The 19,097-nt window shown below is 58.4% G+C and overlaps 2 protein-coding genes across 2 annotated transcripts in view; one reads left to right on the top strand and one right to left on the bottom strand.

Annotated features, from left to right (window-relative positions):
• SORCS2 (sortilin related VPS10 domain containing receptor 2) overlaps window positions 1–19,097 on the bottom strand; it is a 329,996-nt gene that overhangs the window by 270,473 nt on the left and 40,426 nt on the right. The gene's annotated exons all lie outside the window — the stretch shown is intronic.
• On the top strand, window positions 2,336–3,949 carry PSAPL1 (prosaposin like 1). The gene has a single exon (XM_055589184.1). It carries the CDS (start codon window positions 2,336–2,338, stop codon window positions 3,947–3,949), a length of 1,614 nt encoding a protein of 537 aa, XP_055445159.1.

Below are 19,097 nucleotides of genomic sequence, written 5' to 3'. Positions count from 1 at the left end.
CGCCAAAGAAGCCAGAGACAAAACAGTCGGGGTTCCCGGCAGTGGACGGGGCAGGGGTGGCTGGAAGGTGCGCTGGGGCTGCCCAGAATCTTGGACATTGTCTGGGCCTGGGCGCTTGCTCAGTCTATGGATCTTCCCTGAGCTGAACACTTATAATTTGTGCCTTTTCCTGTATGCATGACATATTTTAATAAAAATTTTAAAAGTAAGAGGGAATTCCCTGGCAGTCCAGCACTCAGAACCCTATGCCTCTCACTGTTGTGGGCCTAGATTCAATCCCTAGTCAGAGAATTAAGGTCTCACAAGTCACGTGGCTTGGTAAAATAACAAAATAAATAATTTTAAAAATATTAGAAAGTCCAGGAGAAAAGTCTCCTATGGCAGATTCTCCGACTGGACGGACATGAGTTTGTGCAAGGCCCGGGAGCTGGTGGTGGACAGGGCAGCCTGGAGTGCAGCCATCAGTGGGGTCGCAAAGAGTCAGACACGACTGAGCAACTGAACTGACTGAGTGACTGACTCATGTATTTTTCTATAAAATAAAAACCAATTTCGTGTTTCATCAGTGGGGAGAGATTTCTGGGCCTCTGGGTAGGGTGGTGCCTGGGGAAAGAGACCATGACAGTAGCCGTGAAGGCCGAGCAGGAGGTCTGGGGCTGCCTGGCAGGGGCCCTGGCACAGAGCGGCGGGCAGGGCCTCCTGCTTGCTGGCCTGGTGCCCACAGTCCTCGTAGGATGCGAGTGGGTGCTCAGGAATCTCAGGCGATGCACTCAGTGAGGAGCAGGCATGTGGAAAGGGTGTTAAAGTGAGCCAGCCCCTGCCTGCCCCAGGCACCCTGCGATGGGGCACCCATGTCTCCAGTCCCCGCTTTGCAAGTGAGACTCAGGAGCTGGGCATATGAGCGCCCAGGCTCACTTCAACCCAAAGGCTGTCCCTCCTCTGGTCCAGAAGGTCTACAGTCCTAGGGCCAGTGTGAAGAGCTCAGCGAGTCCTGTTTTCCATATGCTCTTCACAACCCCGGACCCGGAGGAGGTGGATGGAGCCACCCCGGCCACATTCCTCCACAAGCTGCTGCAATCTCGGGTCCCAAGTCCTGACCCACATAGCTGGGGGTACGGACTGCCCCTCTGAACCTGAGAGACAGCACCACGCAGGGGGCTTACACCCTCCGAGGGGCGCAGGCAACCCCAGGGGAGCCCCCTGCCCTCGGGCCCCCGACCCGTCCACCCCTGCGTGGGAGGGCCCCGTGGGAGCCATGAGGCAAGTGGAAAGCAGGCCAAAGGCGAGGCTGGCTGTGGAATCCTCCTTTTAATGAACCGGCTCCGGCTCGGGACGCCTGGGTGTGCCTGACATCTGATCCACTCGGCTGATAACTCATTTAAAAACTAAGCAAGAAAAATAAGAAGATAACAAGTGACACAGAAATGAAACAAATTCCTCCTGTGTGTGGGTACTTTCAACCAACACTTTCATATCTAGGGTGGGCCAGCCCACACTCAGCCCAGTTCCAGACCTGTTCCCTGGCGGCTGTCTCAGGAGGCCGACGGGCACTCGCATCGCAGATGAAGACATGAGGGGCCCTAGCGTGGCACTGCCGGCCAGGGCCAGGCGCAGAGCCAGCCAGGCGAGCCATTTCAAGGCCAGATGTAGGAAACAGAGCTTCTATACTTGCTCAGTCATTAAACTCACTTCATCTTCTGGCATTAAAAGGACAGAATGCCTGCGCCGCCCACAGGGGGACAAAAGGCCCCCCAAGAGTCTCTCATGCTGGGCTTGCCTGGTGGCTCAGACAGTAAAGAACCTGCCTGCCGTGCGGGAGACCTGGGTTCGATCCCTGGGCTGGGAAGATGCCCTGGAGAAGGGAAGGGTTACCCACTCCAGTATTCTTGCCTGGAAAATTCCGTGGAGAGGAAGATACCGTCCATGGGGTCGCAAAGAGTTGGACACCACTGAGCAACTAACAGGAACAGACATCAAAGGCTGTCTTTCTAGGAGGGGACCTAGCCAGCAGAAGACACCAGAGCGGGAGGTTGAGCCGTGGGGAAGGGGGCAGACGGGTTCCCAGGAAAGAGGTGGGTGAGTTGCGCTTTATTGAAGACTGAGCTGGGTTTTGAAAGCCGAGTGAGAGTTTATCCAGAGGGTGGGGGGGAGAGGGACGAACGGTGCTCCAGGGAGAGTGACCTGCACACACTGCTGGGAACCAGGCAACAACAGGGCAATGAGTCAGGCTGCGGAGGAGCCTGGAGGGTGGGGCCGCCCACCAGGCGGGCCGGGGCTTTATAGCAGCCGCGGGGCAGCCGCGCACGCAGTGGAGCTGGCCCCAAGAAGGCAAGGCATGCTCTGCGCGCTGCTGCTTCTGCCGGGCGTGCTGTGCGCCGCCCTGGCCGGCTCCATCTCTGGCCCCAAGGAGTGCGCCAAGGGCCCTGCCATGTGGTGTCGGGACCTGCAGGCGGCAACGAGATGCGGGGCGGTTGGGCACTGCCGCGTTGCCGTCTGGAGCCAGCCCACCGCCAGGTCCCTGCCCTGTGACCTGTGCCTGGACGTGGCAGCCACTGCCAGCAACGGGCTGAACCCCAAGGCCACCGAGACTGATGTCCTGGCTGCGGTGATGAAGACTTGTGAGTGGCTTCCCAGCCAGGAGTCTTTGGTCAAATGCAAGGGGATGGTGGATGCCCACGGCTCAGCCATCCTGAGCATGCTTGGCGGGGACCTGGGCAGTGCCCCGGGACAGGTGTGCATGGCTCTCACCCTCTGCCAGCCTCTGCAGAGGCACCCGGCCACCCCGGGGCCACTCTCTGAGGAGGACATATATGACGTGGTTGCCCCATTTGTGGCCAATGGCCTACTCAGCTCCCGCCGTCAGCGGATTGCCATGGGCACTGTGTGCCAGGACTGTGTCCGGCTGGTCACCCGGCTCCAGGGTGCCCTTGGGCCCGACCTGTCCAGCCTGGCACAGGTGACCACACAGGAGCAGTGCGAGTCCCTGGGGCCGGGCCTGGCTTTCCTTTGCAAGAACTACATCCACCAGTTTTTTGCTCCTGCTGAGCAAACACTGAGGTTCATGCTGCCCAGCAAGATCTGCGGGAAGGAGGGCTTCTGTGAGGAGTGGCAGGGACCCCCAGACTCGGCTCACGTGGCTGCCGTGGACGGGGTCCCCGCCCTGGAGCTGGCGTCTCCGTGGAAGAAGAGCGAGGTGCAGATGCAGGGTCCCGTGGCCTGTGACGTATGTCTGCAGGTGGTGCAGAGGCTGGACCACTGGCTGGAAAGCAGCAGCAGCAAGACCATCATCAGCCAGGCCCTGGAGCGTGTGTGCTCCGTGCTGCCCCCTCCCGTGGTCCGGGAGTGCATCAAGCTGGTGGACACCTACGTCCCCACCATGGTGGACGTCCTGAGCAGACTCACCCCAGAAAAGATGTGCACGGTCATCCGACTGTGCAAGGGATGGAGGCGGGCCCGGGCGGTCCACGAGGGCCCCACGAACCCACCCCCTGGCCTCCTGGACAAGGACAGCCTCTGCAGGGGGTGCCAGCGGCTGTTCGGTCTGTCCGTCCATAACCTGGAGCAGAAGACCACCGAGCGCCGCGTCCTGCGGGCCTTCAAGCTCGCCTGCGGCATCCTGCCCCTGCCCTTTGTGATGCAGTGTGGCCGCTTCGTGAGCGAATACCAGCCCGTGCTCATGACGACCCTCAGGGACATGATGGACCCCCCCACCCTCTGCACGAAGTTGCATGCCTGCCGCGACCCCAGGGACACGCTGCTGGGCACCGACCAGTGCGTCCTGGGCCCAAGCTTCTGGTGCCAGAGCCGGGAGGCAGCCCAGATGTGCAACACAGTGGAGCACTGCCAGAGCCACGTGTGGAAGGAGGCGCCCTCGCCAGCCGAGAGCGTGGGCGACCGCGGCTGCCCGAGCCAGGATCCCCCTCCCCTCAAGAGGCCCGCGTCTCCTTGATTCCCACGGCGCTGCCCCCTCGTCCCAGATGAGAACTGAGACTCCCAGCAGGGAGGCTGGAAAGGACCTGCACTCCATCCTGACCCCAGGCCTGTGGCTGTGCCTTTGCCCACACCTCAAGTGGACTGGAACCACCTGCTTCACTATCACCGCCAGCCACCCGCCCTGACTCTCCATTGCTGTGCTATCGCTGATGGTGGGGGGGTCTGGCACTGGCCTCTGGTGCCCCCACTACACTTTGCCGATGGGGTGCCGGCTGGGGTGAGCAGTGGCAGGACAGAGGGCAGGTGGGGAGGGGCCGTGACAGCTGGTGGGGAGGGGGCGGTAGGTCTTATCCACCAGCCATCATCATCTGCTCAGGCCACAGCTGCTCAACCTTGGGGTCCTGGCGGTGGCCTCAAAGGTGCATAAGACGTGTTAAGTGTCTCTCTGGGGAGGAGGCTGGGGTTTTGACTAAATGCCCCGAGGGGTTCTTGGGCTCAGCGCAGTCCTTCTGATGCCCCCTGCCCCCCGCCCACCACAGAAGCCTCTCCCTGCACCCCAGACTCTAGGCTGCAGGGAAACCTGTGCTGCGTTCCAGGTAAGGAGAGGAAAACGTGCCGTGAAAGAGCCCAGTGGGTCGCACGATGGTGGGCAGATCCTCCACCTGTCAGAGCCTCAGTTTTCTAATCTGTAGAATAGGGCGATAACACCTGTCTCATGTGGACGCTGAGACCGTTAGAGGAGATGTCCCTGAGCTTCTTCCTCTGAAAGGACCAGCATCCACCCATCTGCTGCGGCCAGAAAGACCCAGCTCAGGGTCCCCAGCAGAATCTGGCGATGCAGGTATTGAGTAAACTTCAACCTTCCTCCCAGTGGCATTTGCTGTCTTCTCCTTCTCCTGAGGCCCTGGCACGAGCTGCTATAGCACCCGCTTCTTTCTGGCCTCGCCCAGGCATTCCCCTCCTCCAGGAAGCCTTCCTGAGGCTCTCAGCCCAGTTTAGGCACCCTCTGTGGTTTCTCCTCATGCCATATTGTCATCATCGCCCCCCAGCACACAGTGGGTGCTAAAACATTCGTAGGTCACACACATGAGTGTTTCAGTGGAGGCCAGGCCTGGAGAGGCCCCGTGGCTGCTTTCAGATGAGTCCCTCTGGAGGAAGAGAAGTGCCCAGGCCTGGGTTACAGGAGACCCGAGTGGGCTCTGTTTTCTGAGAAGCCACGCCTGAGCACTTGGGTAAGTGTCCTGGGCCCCAGCCATCACCCCAGGGGGACAGGTGCACTCAGCCTGAGTTTCCAGCCTCCTCGGTGCTGGCATCTGTAGGCTGCGGCTGGGCCCACTGGTCTGCCCTGTCCATGGTGGTGAGGGCTCCAGCCCACGACCTGAGGGCCCAGATGTGGGTGGAGGAAGGCAGCCCTGGCCAGATTCCGCGACACAGACGCCTGTGATGGACGGACTTGCAGACTGTGGGACTGGGCATGGACCGCATCTCTGGGAACAGCCCCTGGGGCTGTCAGTCTGCGGGCACCTGTCCCCTCTCTGGCACAGGGTGGGCTGTGGCCCCTCCTCTGGCCTGTCTGGGGGACACCTCACAACGGTGAGACAGATCTCAGCTTCCTGGGACGTCACTGCTCACACACGACAGCCTGAGAGCGGCCAGGAGGGGGTGAGCACCACGTCTCACGGGTGCCCCATCCATGCAGAGCCGAGGTGCCCTCCCATCACCTCCCCCAGCCCAAAGCAGCCCGCAGCAGGCCGTCAGCGAGGGGGCTCCACGTGCCCCTCCCCCAGGCCTGGGAACCACCTCCCCTCACCCGCTGACTTCAGACCTGTGGCTGCACGTCAGCCCAGCCATGCACCTGGGCAAGCTGGTCATCCAAGGACACTGACCGCTGACCAGCCCCTGAGGGCTTCCCACCTGCCCCGAGAGCTCTGCCTGGCTTCACTGCTCACCCTCCACAACCACCTGAGGCAGGCACCATTATCACCGCATTTCATAGAGGTTCAGTAATTGGCCCAAGGTCACACAGTTAGGACACAGGGAAGCCAGGAGTCCAGCCCAGGCAGGAAGGGGCTCCAGGGCCTGTGTTCCTGACCCTCACCCTGCTGGGGGAGTTCAAGGCCTGACTCCAGCACCCTACGGCCTCTGCCTCAGTTTCTCCATTCCTGAATGGATGCCCCACCCCCAGGTCCTCAGTAGAAGGGCCCGCTCAGCGGACACACGGTCAAGGAAGGGGCTCTTCAGGCCTCCTCCCCCATAGGACTGGCCTCTCTGCGTTTCCAGGCTGCTTCCTACACTGTTTCCTTTTTGCATATCTTCCTCCTAAGACACGCACTGAGGTTTCTCGATCGGATACGGCTGATTTGTTTTCGCCGAGTGAGCGTCCTAACCACTCTCTGCTGCTGTTTCCTTATCATTTCCCACATCAAATTCCTTTTCGATTAGAAAGCTGGGCGGGGGGGGGCTAAATTAGCTGATTGCAGCTGCTGAGGCCACGAGAGCAAGCATGCAGGGGCGCCGGGACCCCCGGCCCCAGGGAGCCCGCGGAGGTCTCCACCGGGCAGTGGACAGAGGGCCTTGGGGAGCACTTGCTTAGCATGGGGGCCTGTGACCCCACCGTCATCCTCAGACCTCTCGGTAGGTGTGTCGCAGGCTTGTGTCTGCGTACACACTCGCTTCTGCACAGACGGTTTGCACAGAGCCAGAGTCTGCTGGGCCAACCCCATATCTGGGGAGGGTGGGGGGAGGACTGGGAGCAGGTCTGCCCTTCATGCTCCTTCCTCTGCCTCAATCTCTGTCTGGGAAATGGGCCACTAACCCCCAAAACGAATCCCAACAGTGGGAATGCTTCCCAAGCCAGCGCCCTGGATGGCTGTGACCAGTGCAATAGACGCCCCACCAGAGTCCTGCTTCCTCCATGGTCCTGCCCTTCTCGGTCCGTCTGCATCGCAGCCTCCCAGGCCTCTGCGAGGGTCCCACCCTCCTGCAGACCTCTGTCCCCCTGTCGCCTCCCTGGCAGCATCTGTACTCACCCCACCTAGATCAGCTCAGTTCAGTTCAGTTCAGTCGCCCAGTCATGTCCAACTCTTTGCAACCCCAGGGACTGCAGCATGCCAGGCCTCCCTGTCCATCACCAACTCCCGGAGCTTGCTCAAACTCATGTCCATCGAGTCGGTGATGCCATCCAACCATCTCATACTCTGTTGTCCCCTTCTCCTCCCACCTTCAATCATTCCCAGCATCAGGGTTTTCCTCGATGGTCACCCTCGAAGGCAGCCCAGCCCCTGAACCATGGGCATGCTCCAGCTCCTGGAGTGGCGCCCCACTCGGACACTCTGGGCTCGTCCCTCCTTCGCAGGAACTCAAGAGTGGCGGTGGGCGGTGGGCCAAGAGTGGCGGTGGGGGGTGGGCCAGGGGCAGAGGCAACCCTGAACTGAGTCAGTATCAGTTCTGTTTCATCCCCACCGGGTCCTAATGCTGCTGATGCATGGATGTTACAGACGCCCCGCCCAGCAGGCTCAAATCTCTGCGGCCCAGAGAGGGACTGCGTCTTGCCTGGGCCCTGTCGTGGGCGTTCGGGCCGCCAAGCTTAGGCTTCAGCTGCATTTAGGTCTGGCTCTGATGCAGCTAAAGGCGTGAGAAACAGCTGCATCCGGTCCCTCCAAGACCCTCAGGGGCCTGAGCCCCAACTTACAGGAGGGTCTGCTCTTCCTTCAAGAGGCCCCTAAGTACTGCTTCATGCCCCCTGCACTGACACAGGTGCCCGTGACACTGCCCTGGAGGCTTAGCCTGAGGTCTGAGAGGCTCACCTCTGGACCCCCGGGATGCTCCAGACCCAGGCACCTGTGCAGGGGCCCTGCTGATGGCAAGCAGGGCCCATCACGCCAGGTCCAGCAGTGACCTCGTCCCTGCCTCCTGCCACCATGGGGACCTCCCTGTCTAGATGGTCCAGCTTCCAGGGACCAAGCCCACCACCCCCGGGAAGGCTGCTCTTGTCTCACTGATCTGAAACCTCCCCCCACCCCAGATTCACCACATGCCCGCTGTCACTGGGGCCAGGCCTGATTTGGTGTGGTGGGACATTTCTGAGACAGTCAGGGAGTCTTGGGGGCAGAACGGAGAGAACGCAGGCCATGTGGAGGGGCACGTTTGAGCCTGGCTTCACCACTCACTGTGGTGTGGCCTTGGGCAGGTTCCTTAGCAAGTCTGAGCCTCTGTTGTCCTGTGCGTATGATACGGATAATAAAGGTGCCCCTCCCATGGCATCTGCTGGAGGACTGAGCAAGCTACCGCACTGGAGCTGGGCACACACGGCTGGAGATGCCACCAGCTGCGGCCTGAGCTAAATGTTCGCAAGTTCCTGCAGCTCGGAGCACCCGGGAACATGGGCCAAGACCCAGAGGAAGAGCCAAGGGCCTGAGGCCACAAAGTCGGCCTGAGACAGTCTGTCGGTCAGATGGTCCAGGCATTCCCACTGTCCCACTGAGTCCAGTGCAAAGTGTGAGGTTGGCCGGGAGAAGCTGCTGGACACGGGAGGAGTAGGCAGATGGGGAAAGAGAGGGCGGAGGGGAGAGAGACACAGAGATCGAGAAGGATCTTCCCATCTCTGTGATACCCCGGTTTCTCTCCAGAAAAACTAGCACCTTCAATGCTCTGACAGCATGTGCTTGGTCCCTGAGCCCCGACGGCCTCCCCCAGCTCAGCCGTGTGTGCTGGGAGGCCCGCTTCAGAGAAAACCCAGCTGCAAAGGCCTGCTCAGCCCTCCCGTTCTCCTCCTCGGGCTCCGGGCCACCAGCCACCATGGGATCCCAGCACATGCTCGCTGGCCGTGGGAAAAGACGTCTTGGGAATAGCAGGCTCGACCTGGGGCTCCCTGCCTGAGACAAACTGGGCCCTGACCCCCAGCAGCAGCCCCTCAGCCGTCCCCCTGGGCCTGCAGCCCAACAAGTGAGATGGTTCCTGCCGAGGGGTCACGAGCTGGGGTGTTGGAAAACCTTGGTGCTTTTCCTTCCTGGTCCCCTGGGGAAAGTTACAGGGCTCCCTGCCGGGTCCTTCCTGGTCCCCTGGGGAAAGTTACAGGGCTCCCCTCTGGGGCTCTGGGCTGCAGGCCAGACTCTCACAACCTGCCCGCTGCTCCTCTGCACCTCTGTTCCCGTCTGTAACTGGAAGAGGCTGGGCCAGATGGGGTCAGAGCACAGATACCCTGGGCCCGAGGGTCCTGGACAATGGCCGAAGCTAGGCCCCTCTATGGCCCATTTCTCTAGAGGTCAGAATGCCAGGCTGCCTGCGAGAGACCTTGAAATTCCTCCATGCTGACAGTGCAATAGCCTCATTTTAGAGTCCTCTTCTGGCCAAACCGAACATGCCTAAAGATGCGGCCTGGCCTGCCCAGCCCCCAGCACATGACCTCAGTAGGCTGGGAATCTCCTGCTGGAATTCAGTGCCTGAGCCTGCGGACCAGTCTCAGAGGCTCAGAAGCCCAGCCGGTTCTGATTCCTCAGGCAGCACAACCCCCTAGTCCCCCCCGAACCCCACTCCCCCGGGAGCCCTCTGGGGTCAGGTTCCTGGTGCAGGGACCCATTTATCCAGGACAACGGGAAGTGATGCAAAGGAACGGGAAAGCTCAACCCTGCCAGACCGGTTTCTCAGATTCCCTTTCCCAGGGGAGGGGCTAGATTATGAAACTGGGACAGCAGAAAGGGAGAGGGGGCCTTCCGGGGGCAGCTTACTCCGCTGGGCTGGGATGGGGAAGCGATGTGTGTTGCCCAAGGCCCCACCAGCCAGATCTGGAGGGCTCCAGACAGCTCACCATGGCCATTGCGGGCAGGGGTTGGGGCACCTGCAAAGGGCCGGTTGTAGGTGATGCTGGTTTAGCAGAACCTGGCACTCTGGGACGCGACCGGGTGAAGCAAGCGGGAGGGGGCCAAGGCAGGCCTGACTCCTCCGCACAGGGCTACCTGACCTGCACCTCTCCCTGCCCTCTGCCCCCAGCCCCAGGCTGGGGCTCAGCCCACGCGGCTAAGATAAGGGGCAGGGCTGAGTCGGTTCTGCCTTCCTGCTGGCCCCACCCCCAACACAGGCCAGCGAGCATCCTGCCAGGTGTGCCAGGGGGCAGCACCTGCCCCTCCAGAAGGCGGGGAGCACAGGGGTTGTGGTCTGAGGCCACTTACGCCCCGACTGTGGTGCTGGCTGTTGCGAGCCCTGGCTAGTGACCTTCCTGGGACAAGTGGGAGCCACTTATTGGGTCTTGAGTGCAGCCCTCAGGGAAGACAATGCGGGTCGCTTGCCCTGCTTCTCTTGCTAAGGCCCTCCCACACCGGGAGAAGCCATCACCCCCAGTGTGGGTGGGCTAAGGAGCTGCTGGGGGTCAGCCCTGCTGGGGGGCGGAACGAAAAGGGGTCACTACACACAGACGTGCTGGGTGACTTCAGGCGAGCTGCTGCCTGTCTGGGCCTTGTTTCCCCACCTAGTTCAGAGGGCTGTGCAGATCCGGATTCCACAGCCAAGAGGCAGGACTCAGTGTCCATATCGGGCAGACAAAGGCACCGAAGCCGAGAGAGGCAAAGGGACATCTTGGGGTGACATGGCTTTCAGCCAGGATCTCCCAGCTACAGACAGAGCTCCCCACTCCGTTCTGCCCTAGGCATTCCTGCTGGCAGAGGATTTTCTAAAGACGGGGCAGTTATTACCCCATTGTTCAGAAGAGGAGCCAAAGGCTGGGTCCAACCCCTTCCACCTCCTCCTCACAGACCGCTGACACCAGGGTTACTCGCCAGAGGGAGAGGGGCCAAGGTTCCTGGGAAAAGCCAGCAGTGCATATAGATCTGCAGAGTCCTAGGAGGCTGGAGGGTTCCAGAACCTTCCTCAACCTTGGTGTGCTGGGGCCAACTCACACCAGCTCCATCAGGACCAGCAGCTCCACCAGCTCACACCAGCTTGCATCTGCTCACATCAGTTCACACCTGCTCACACAAGCTCACATTGGCTCACACCAGCTCTACCAGCTCACACCAGCTCACACCGGCTCCACCAGCTCACACCAGCTCACACTAGCTCGCATCAGCTCACACCAATTCATATCAGCTCACACTAGTTCGCCCCAGCTCCGCCAGTTCACACCAGCTCGCACCCGTGAGCTCGAGTCAGTTGAATACATCTCCTCCCATGTTATGTCCAGTGACTTCCTGCTGGAAGCTTAAAACTGGCCATGATAAGAAACTACATCATGGATGTTGGAAAGTGCTTCACATTAGAAGGGGTTTTGTTGGTTTGCTTTTTGTTTCCTGGAGTGCCGGTGGTTAAACACTCACCAGTCTTCCTAAAGCTCCAGAATTCAAGAACCGAAGGCAGTCATGCCCCTGACATATCTGCCAGGCCTCTCCAGCCTTTCTGACTACCTACTCTGCCAAACGAAGGGGGAAGGTGGGCGCTGGTTCCAGAACCAAGGCAGGCCTGCCCCTACCCTCCCAGAGCCACTCACAGACCAGCCAAACAGAATGTCCAGTCTCTCTGCTTTCAACTCCGTGGGTGGACCTACTGTGTGCCAGGTGCTGTTCTAGGCACTGGGATACGTTGTGAGCCACACAGCTGAGGCTGCTGCTGCCTAATGGAGGCAGACAGACAAGCCATCTATGAAAAAGTCAGACCAACATTTGGAAATGGAAATTTTATTAAAGTAATATCAGCACAAATAATGCATTGAAACCCTGAGAGATTGTAATAAGCGTAATGCAGAGTAAAGAGGCTGGAGGAATAGTATCTAATGGGAAGAACTACTTAAGAGAATGTTGTCAGGGGCCCAGAAGAGGTGACACTCAGCTGACTTCTGGCTCACATCCAGGGAAGAGTTTTAGGAGAGGCATGAGCTGGGGCAAAGGCTGGGAGTGGGCGAGAGGGGTGGGGGAGGCAGGCATGGCTGGAGTGAGTACCAAGGCTGTGGGAGAAGTGACCAGGAGGTGAGAGGCGTTCTCTGGGGACCCCTGTGGGGTGCAGCGAGGGGCTGGTGGACTTCCAGGTGTGATGAAAGCCATGGGATGGTTATAAGCTGGGCAGTGACGAGTCCTTTTGCTGAGAGTCCGCTGTATTGCTGGGTGGACCTAAGGGGGCAGGGAAGGAGCCAAGAGACCCGAGTGTGGCTGGTGCAGACATCCAGGTGATGGAGGTGCTGTGGGGATCGAGCGGGCAGGGGTGCAGGTTCGGGACAGACCCTGGGGGAGGAACCACAGGCCCATTGCTGGATCAGACGGGGAAGAGATTAAGGAGGATGTGAGTCTGAGAATAGTGTGCAGAGATCCTGGTCCTAACACATCCTCGTCCTGACACGCGGGCCTGGGGCAGGGGCACCGATGGTGGCTGGGGGGTCTCCATACTCAGCTCCCCCAACCCAGCTCTGTGCTGCACTGCGAGGGGCCTCGTGCACGTGTGTGAACTGCAGCCTGCACATCCCCTCCACAGCCACCCCAGCCCCACCCACCGTCCATCCCTCTGGAGAGCCGGGGGAGGGGTCAACACCCATCCCAGGGCTTTGCACACTTCGGCAGCAGGATATCCCTCGTCCCGCGAGACCCTTGTCCCGTGAGAGGGAGTGGCCCCGAGGAGGCCCAGAGCAGGGTGCTCTGAGATGAAAGGGGCTCAGCTGCCAGGACTCAAGGTGGCACAGTCCACGGAGGTGAGGGGCCAGGAGCAGATTGGGGACCGGGAGGCAGCGGAGTTCGGTTGAGACATATTGACCCAAGGTCACATGTCCGATCAACCTGCAGAGTTTGGTGGCCTCTGTTTGCACCACGAGGGGTGCATGGAAGAAAATGCTGGAAGGTGGCATCAGCCAGGTTGGAATCTCCCCATCTCATCCTTCATTCCACATGGGAGGGGTCAGGGGTCAATGAGGGCAGTGAGCAGCCAAAGGTGACACCGGGGGGGGAGGGTGGGCCTCGGTCCATTCCTCCGCCACTGGCCACCCTTCCCTGCGGGCCCACCCTGCTCTCTGAGTGTCCTTCTCAGGGCAGCCAGGGCCTCAAGACACGATCTAAGCTTCACAAGGACTCAGGGGACCGGAGGAGGACAGTGTGGAGACAGGCACGCGGGGGGCCTCGGCGGCGTCCAGGGAGAGATGAGGGTGGCAGGGATGGTGGGGGGAGGACATGAGAGACGGTGACAGAGCCTCGAGGGCCGCGACTGTGGCGTAGTCACCCCACCGGCCCCAGCGCCGGGGGACAGAGACGCTGCCAGACCGGGGGCTTTGGAGTCCCCATTCAGGACATGGAGTCCCCATGCACAGAGGGACTCAGGCCTGATCCAGCAAAGCTGGCCGAGGGCAACAGCGCTGCTCAAACAATAAGGACGTAACGGCCACTGTCTCCCGTGAACCAGGCACAGGGTTACACGTTTCCCACCCGTTACCTCGTTGGACCCATTTTACAGATGGGATAAGCTGGGCTCAGAAAGGCAAGGTGGCTTCCCAAGGCCACACAGCCAATAAGACAGGAGGAACTCGTCTCTGGCCTGGAAGCCTGGGCTTTCGCACCTCTTGTGCAGGCTCCGCCAGAGGGAGAAAGCCGCAGAGGAGCTGCAAATACGGGCATCTCTCAGGAAACGCGTGGCACGGTGGTACATGGCGCGGGCTTTCCCTCTGACAGAGCCCAGACCCTCCGGGTGCCTGCAGGGGACACAGGCAGAATTTCAGCTGTGAGTACCGTGCAGAGCAGGGGCCGGCTCCCCAGTCTTGAGGGAACTGGGAACCTGGCTCGGGGCTCTGTCTCCGAGGACGGAGCAAAACCGACCAGCAGTGACGGGAGACACCTGGGCACGTGCCCTGGGCGGGCTCCCTGCTGTAGCTCAGGGCTAAGAACAGCATCCTGGCCGCCTGGCTGCCTACCCCCAGAATGGAAGCCCCAGCAGGGCAGAGGCCAAGTCTCTCCTTCAACTCTGAGAGCTCTGAGTCTAGAGGAGCACCCGGAGGGGTGAGCGCCCTGGAAAAGTAGCTGAAGGATGGAGGGAAGGGGGCGTGGAGGGGAAGGAGGGGTGATGTGTCTTAGGTTGGGCATGGCTTCGGGCTGATGGCGCCCAGTAGGTGCTTTGGGATCAGGTCTGACTGTGCGAAACCAGTGTGGAAACTCCACGGGCTTATTCCTGCACGTCCCAGTGTCGGGCGCTGAAACGTGAGCCACTTGCCTGAGGCCATTATAAACGACAGAGTTGGGCCATCCAGAATTAGGGTGCCCATCATGCTCCTGATACAACCAACGTTAGGTTTTCACCCCAAAACAGAGTAGCCTTCCTAGCATCATAGAAATAGCCAGCATCTTGGACCCTGTGCTGAGCAAACTCTACCTGGAGTATCAATCACTGATCCCAGGGGCTCCCTTTCTTAGATGAGGAAGCCAGGGCTTAGAGAGAGGGACTGACTGTCCCCAGAACCTGCTGCTGACGGCAGAGCTGGCCAAGCCCCTTGATGCCACTCAGCTGCCCGCACATTCCATGGACGCTGCTCGGCCCATAAACGGGTTTATGGCTCCATCCTTCAAAACACACTCAAGCGAGGTTTATTACATAATAGAAAACAAAGGTAGTTTGGTAATCTGTTTCCCACTCAGGGAGTTTTATTAAAATGCAGTAAATCTCCAGGACAGAGCTTGACTTTAAAGCAAAGGGCAGAGATGCAGGCCTGCTCCTCTACGGGGACAGGGTCGGGGAGAGGGGGATGCGGAGTGAGCATGGGGTGGGGGCGGGGTGGAAAGAAGGCAGCATTCTGGCCCCGCCCACTGCAGGTTCAGCCCGTCCCAAGAGCCACAAGGAATGGGACTTGGCACTCAGCTGGGCCCTGGAGGGCAAGGGGAATGAGGCTTTGAGGTGCCAGCACTTTGTCAAATACCCCTTTCCCTCAGTGGTTCTGCTAAACCATGCCTTCTACACTCTGCAGCCTTTCTGTCCACTCTGAATGCTGTAGGTATGTTCCTGTTCTAATCCACAAGCCCCACCACCTAGAGGATACAGTTCAATGCTCTTGGGCTGGCCTACAAGACTGGCCTTGGTCCAACTCTCCTGGGGCCTCACCAGCATGCTCTCCCACCCTCTTCTGCCCACCTTGCATTTTTGCCACTCCAAACGTCTTAGGGTTCCTCCCACAAGCAGGCTGGCAGGTGCCTCTGTGATTTTGCACGTACTGTTGTCTCTGTCTAGAATGCCTTTCCTCTGCCTGACTACCTGGAAAACTCCTATTCATCCTTCAAAACCCTATTCAGACATCACCTCCTCCAAATTGTCCAGTCACTCTCTCCCATGAGTTCCTTAACAGTAGACAGAATTCGGTCCCTCCTTCAGTCCCTTCCTCTCTGACAAGGTTGGTGTCTCATTCGTGGCCAATCCTAAGGCCTGAGGCTCAAGAAAAGTCTACAGGGTTCAATTATCTGAAAACTGTCTTACTGTGTCATGTTCAATATCGGTGCTCCAGCCAGGTCTTCAACTGACCAGAAACGCAGACAACCTCTGGATGCCTTCTTGCCCTGTGTGGTCAACAGAATAAGGAACCCCCAATCATGCCCACCTGCTGAAGCCCGGCGCTTGTGCATATGTCACCTTAGAGGCAGGGGGACCTGGATGTGATTACGTTCAGAACTCTGAGATGGAGAGCTTATCTTGAATTATGCAAACGAACCTAATTGAATCACATGGGTCGTGAAAAGGGAGACCCTTTCCAAGCTATGGGTAGAAAAAGAGGGGAAACGGATGAGCCGGAGGAGGGAACACTGGTGGCTTGAAGATGGAGGGAGGGGCAACGAGCCAAGGAAGGCAGGCACCTCTAGAAACCAGGAAAGGCCAGGAAAAACAACAAAAAACTTTCTCTAAAGTCTCAGGAAAGGAAGTGAGCCCTAGTCACACCTTCGTGTTAGCCAGCGAGACCCATATCAGCCTTCCGCCCTCCAGAAGTGCGCCCTAATAAATTTGTGTTGGTTTTGAGCCACGAATTTTCTGGTCACTGGTTACAGCAGCAAGAGAAAGCCAGGGCACCCAGGGCACCAGCCTGGCTGTTTACATGGGTTCTCCCAGTCCCTGGGCATCGCCAGCCTCTGCACCGTTGGCCACCTGCCTTTTTAAGATGTTTTTTAATGTGGACTGTTTTAATTCTTCATTGAATTTGTTACAACGTTGTTTCTGTGTTATGCTTTGGTTTTTTGGCCACAAGTCATGTGAGCTCTTAGCTCCCTAACTAGGGATCAAACCCGCACCCCCTACATTGGAAAGTGAAGTCGTAACCCCTGGACAGCCAGAGCAGTCCCTGGCCTACTCCCTTGACTGCCTTCTCCCCACTTCACTTGCCGTTTTCTGCCTAGTGAACTCCTATTCATCCTTCAGAACCCGTTTTCCAGGTCCCTCTGATGGGGCCTTGTGCTCTGGGGCTGGCCCGAGCACCACATGCCCTGAGGCTCAGCCGCGCCTCCCCGCACACACATGCAGAAGGGTGCTGTCTCGAGTTCCCTGCTCTCCAGCCAGCTGGCCAGATCGTGGGTGGCAAGTGCCGGTGCTCGGTTGATTCTGAATGTTTGGTGCCAAAGCGGAGCCTGACACATCGTAGCATCTCAGAAAGCAAGTTGCAAGTGACCTGACCGGGGCTTGGGTGGTCAGAGTCGGAGGCCTCCAGCCATTCGTGGAATTTGTTGAACAATAAGGAGGCCCCGACCTTGCTGCCAGAGCTTTACTTTAGCTGGAAGTACATTCGCACCAGCAGACGAGGCATATTTATCTTATTTTCTTGTACCTACACAGCTCTTTCATTTCTCTGCCCCCAGTACAATCAGTTACAGCCTCAGAGACAAACCCTCCATACACTCAAGTACATGGCAGAATCCTGATACCCTGTAATCCAACAGACAGGAAAGAAAGTCCCTGTTTAAAATACGTCCTAAGAAAATAATCAGCAACGTGGAATAACGTACATACGTTATTCCAAGGCCAAGAACACAGCTTTCTCTACATCTTTAGGTTAGCGAAAACTGAAAATGACGCAGATGTCTAAAAATGAGGATTTGGCTAAATAAATAATATCTCCTTCATCTGAGGCTACATTACACGGCCGCTAAAAATAGTGGTTTTGAAAATATGTGGGGGCATAGGAAAATGTTTAATACTGGGATTCAAAGTTTATAAAACGTGTATACGTTTGCATCTTAAAAAGACTGGTGAGAATTTTCATCTCAAACATTAACATTTGTTATCTCCTAAGGTGGCTTAACACAAGGGATTGTTCTTATGGTTCGTTGATGCCATAGTTTCTAAAATTTCTGTGATGAGCATGTGTTATCGCTTTTAAAAAATAAGATTTTTTTTAGGGAGAAGTTTCTGGAGAGGAATTTAGCAACACCCTTATCAGTACTATCTTTAAGATGTTACTAAACCTTTATAAGGTTGAATGGCATTATACAGAACCCAGTTATAAGGAAACGTGAGGTGGTTACCACTGAATCCAGGAGCGGAGTTTTGCGGGTTTCAATCCAGCTCAGGAAACCCCTGATACTGAGATGATGGGAAACTCAGATCCCAAGAAGAGATGAGGAGGGATTATGGGGAGGGTCTGCAAGGGCCCAGAGGAGGGGCCTGACTCAGCCAGGGTTGGGGCTGGGGTGGGGGACAGGAGGCTGCTGCTGAGACGTGGGTGTACGGGGGCTTGTGCTGAGGACTGTGGGGAGGTGCCCCGACAGATGGACGAAGGTGGGGTTTGGGGGAGAACTCTACAAGAATCCGTGGTGTCAGGGACCCCCACGAGATGGTTCTGGTTTAAGTGCCGGCCACAGCAACAGAGCGTCCACTCAGCATTCACAGGCTGGCCCTCCCCACAGAGCATCTGTCTCCCATCTCTCAAAAAAGCATCTGAGATGATTCTGTGGGCCGGGCAGCCATGCTGTGGGCTCACCGTGTTTCAGGGTCGCCTGCGTGGGCCGGGCTGTCATTGGTGCCGTGAGGGAAGCCAGATGCCCCTGCCAGCCGTCAGAAAGCTAAATTTAGAGCCCACACCTGGCTCGTTCAGGGTTGTCCTGCAGAACCTGGGAACCCGTCTGCCTTCCCCTCTGGTCTGCTCTTCCCCTGAGAAGTCTTCTAGAGCCCGAGGAAGGCCTATAGTAGCGGGGTCAGAGGAGCAGGACGCGGGAGAGGGAGAGAGAAAACCACAGCAGGCACGTGGCACGCAGGCGAGCCCAGATGGGAAGGGGCTCCCTTGGGGTAGGTACCACACAGGGAGCTGGGACTCGGGCGTGACTGGGAGGCAGAAGGCCAGATGTTCCCATCACCTTCCAAGGCCAGCAGCAGCATTCTGGAGATGCAGGGACTTTTGCTCTGTCCTGTAGGTGGCCCTGGCGGACCCCGGCGGGGTGGATACTAGGGAGGCTGAGGAGGAGCACACGGGAGACACCACAGTGGCCACGGCAACACGGAAGGCCCTGTGTACGCAGAGCTGCCCTGGAAGAGCCAGGAGCCCATGATACCCAAGGACCGGGGCGGAATCTTCTTCCAGAAGTCTTCCCCAACTACCACTTCCTATGCTCAACAGAGTGGGGCGGTCCAGTGCCTCCTGGCTCTCTCAGCTCCATCACAGTGCGGGCTCCCTGGTTGTCACTTATCTGTTAGCCCTGCTACACTATGAATCTCGGGGGTCGTTGATCGCAGTGATTCAAACACAGAGCCTGGATGGGAGGATGTGTAGACGGATGATGGATGGGGTGGTGGAGGGAGGAGGCGCAGCTGGATAGACAGCGCGTGATGGATGGATGGTTGGATGCGTGATGGACGGGAGAGATGGCAAGGAGGAGGCCAGGGAGGTGGGGAAGAGAAGAGGCGGAAAAGAAGAGAAAGCCAGATGGCAGAGAAGATGGTCAGCGCTAGTGACCAGCAGGGGTCCTCAGAGCTGGGACCCAGGACCTGCGGAAGGCCCGGCATTGGAGTCAAGACGGAGGAAGAAGAGGTTGGGGGACTGGGGACGCTGAGAGATTTCCTCAAAGTTCCTGTGACCTCTTGGCCACCCCAGATCTGTTTCGGAGCCTTTTACAGGCACCCCGAGGCCTCGGAGCCTGACCTCATCCAACTGTTGATCACAATTGAGTTACTTATTCGAGAGACTCAAGCCCTGGAAGCTTTCAAGTCAGCGCCTCCCTCGATCCCTATCGGGTCTGCGTCTTGTT

Source organism: Bubalus kerabau, chromosome 7, assembly GCF_029407905.1.
Source record: "Bubalus kerabau isolate K-KA32 ecotype Philippines breed swamp buffalo chromosome 7, PCC_UOA_SB_1v2, whole genome shotgun sequence".
Taxonomy (NCBI): Eukaryota; Metazoa; Chordata; class Mammalia; order Artiodactyla; family Bovidae; genus Bubalus; species Bubalus kerabau.
The sequence above is the reverse complement of the archived record's forward strand: the minus strand, read 5'-3'. Positions and strand labels throughout refer to the sequence as shown.

What these genes read in the sequence shown, in the direction of transcription:
- PSAPL1 (XM_055589184.1), top strand. Translation starts at nt 2,336, where the DNA reads ATGCTCTGCGCGCTGCTGCTTCTGCCGGGCGTGCTGTGCGCCGCCCTG.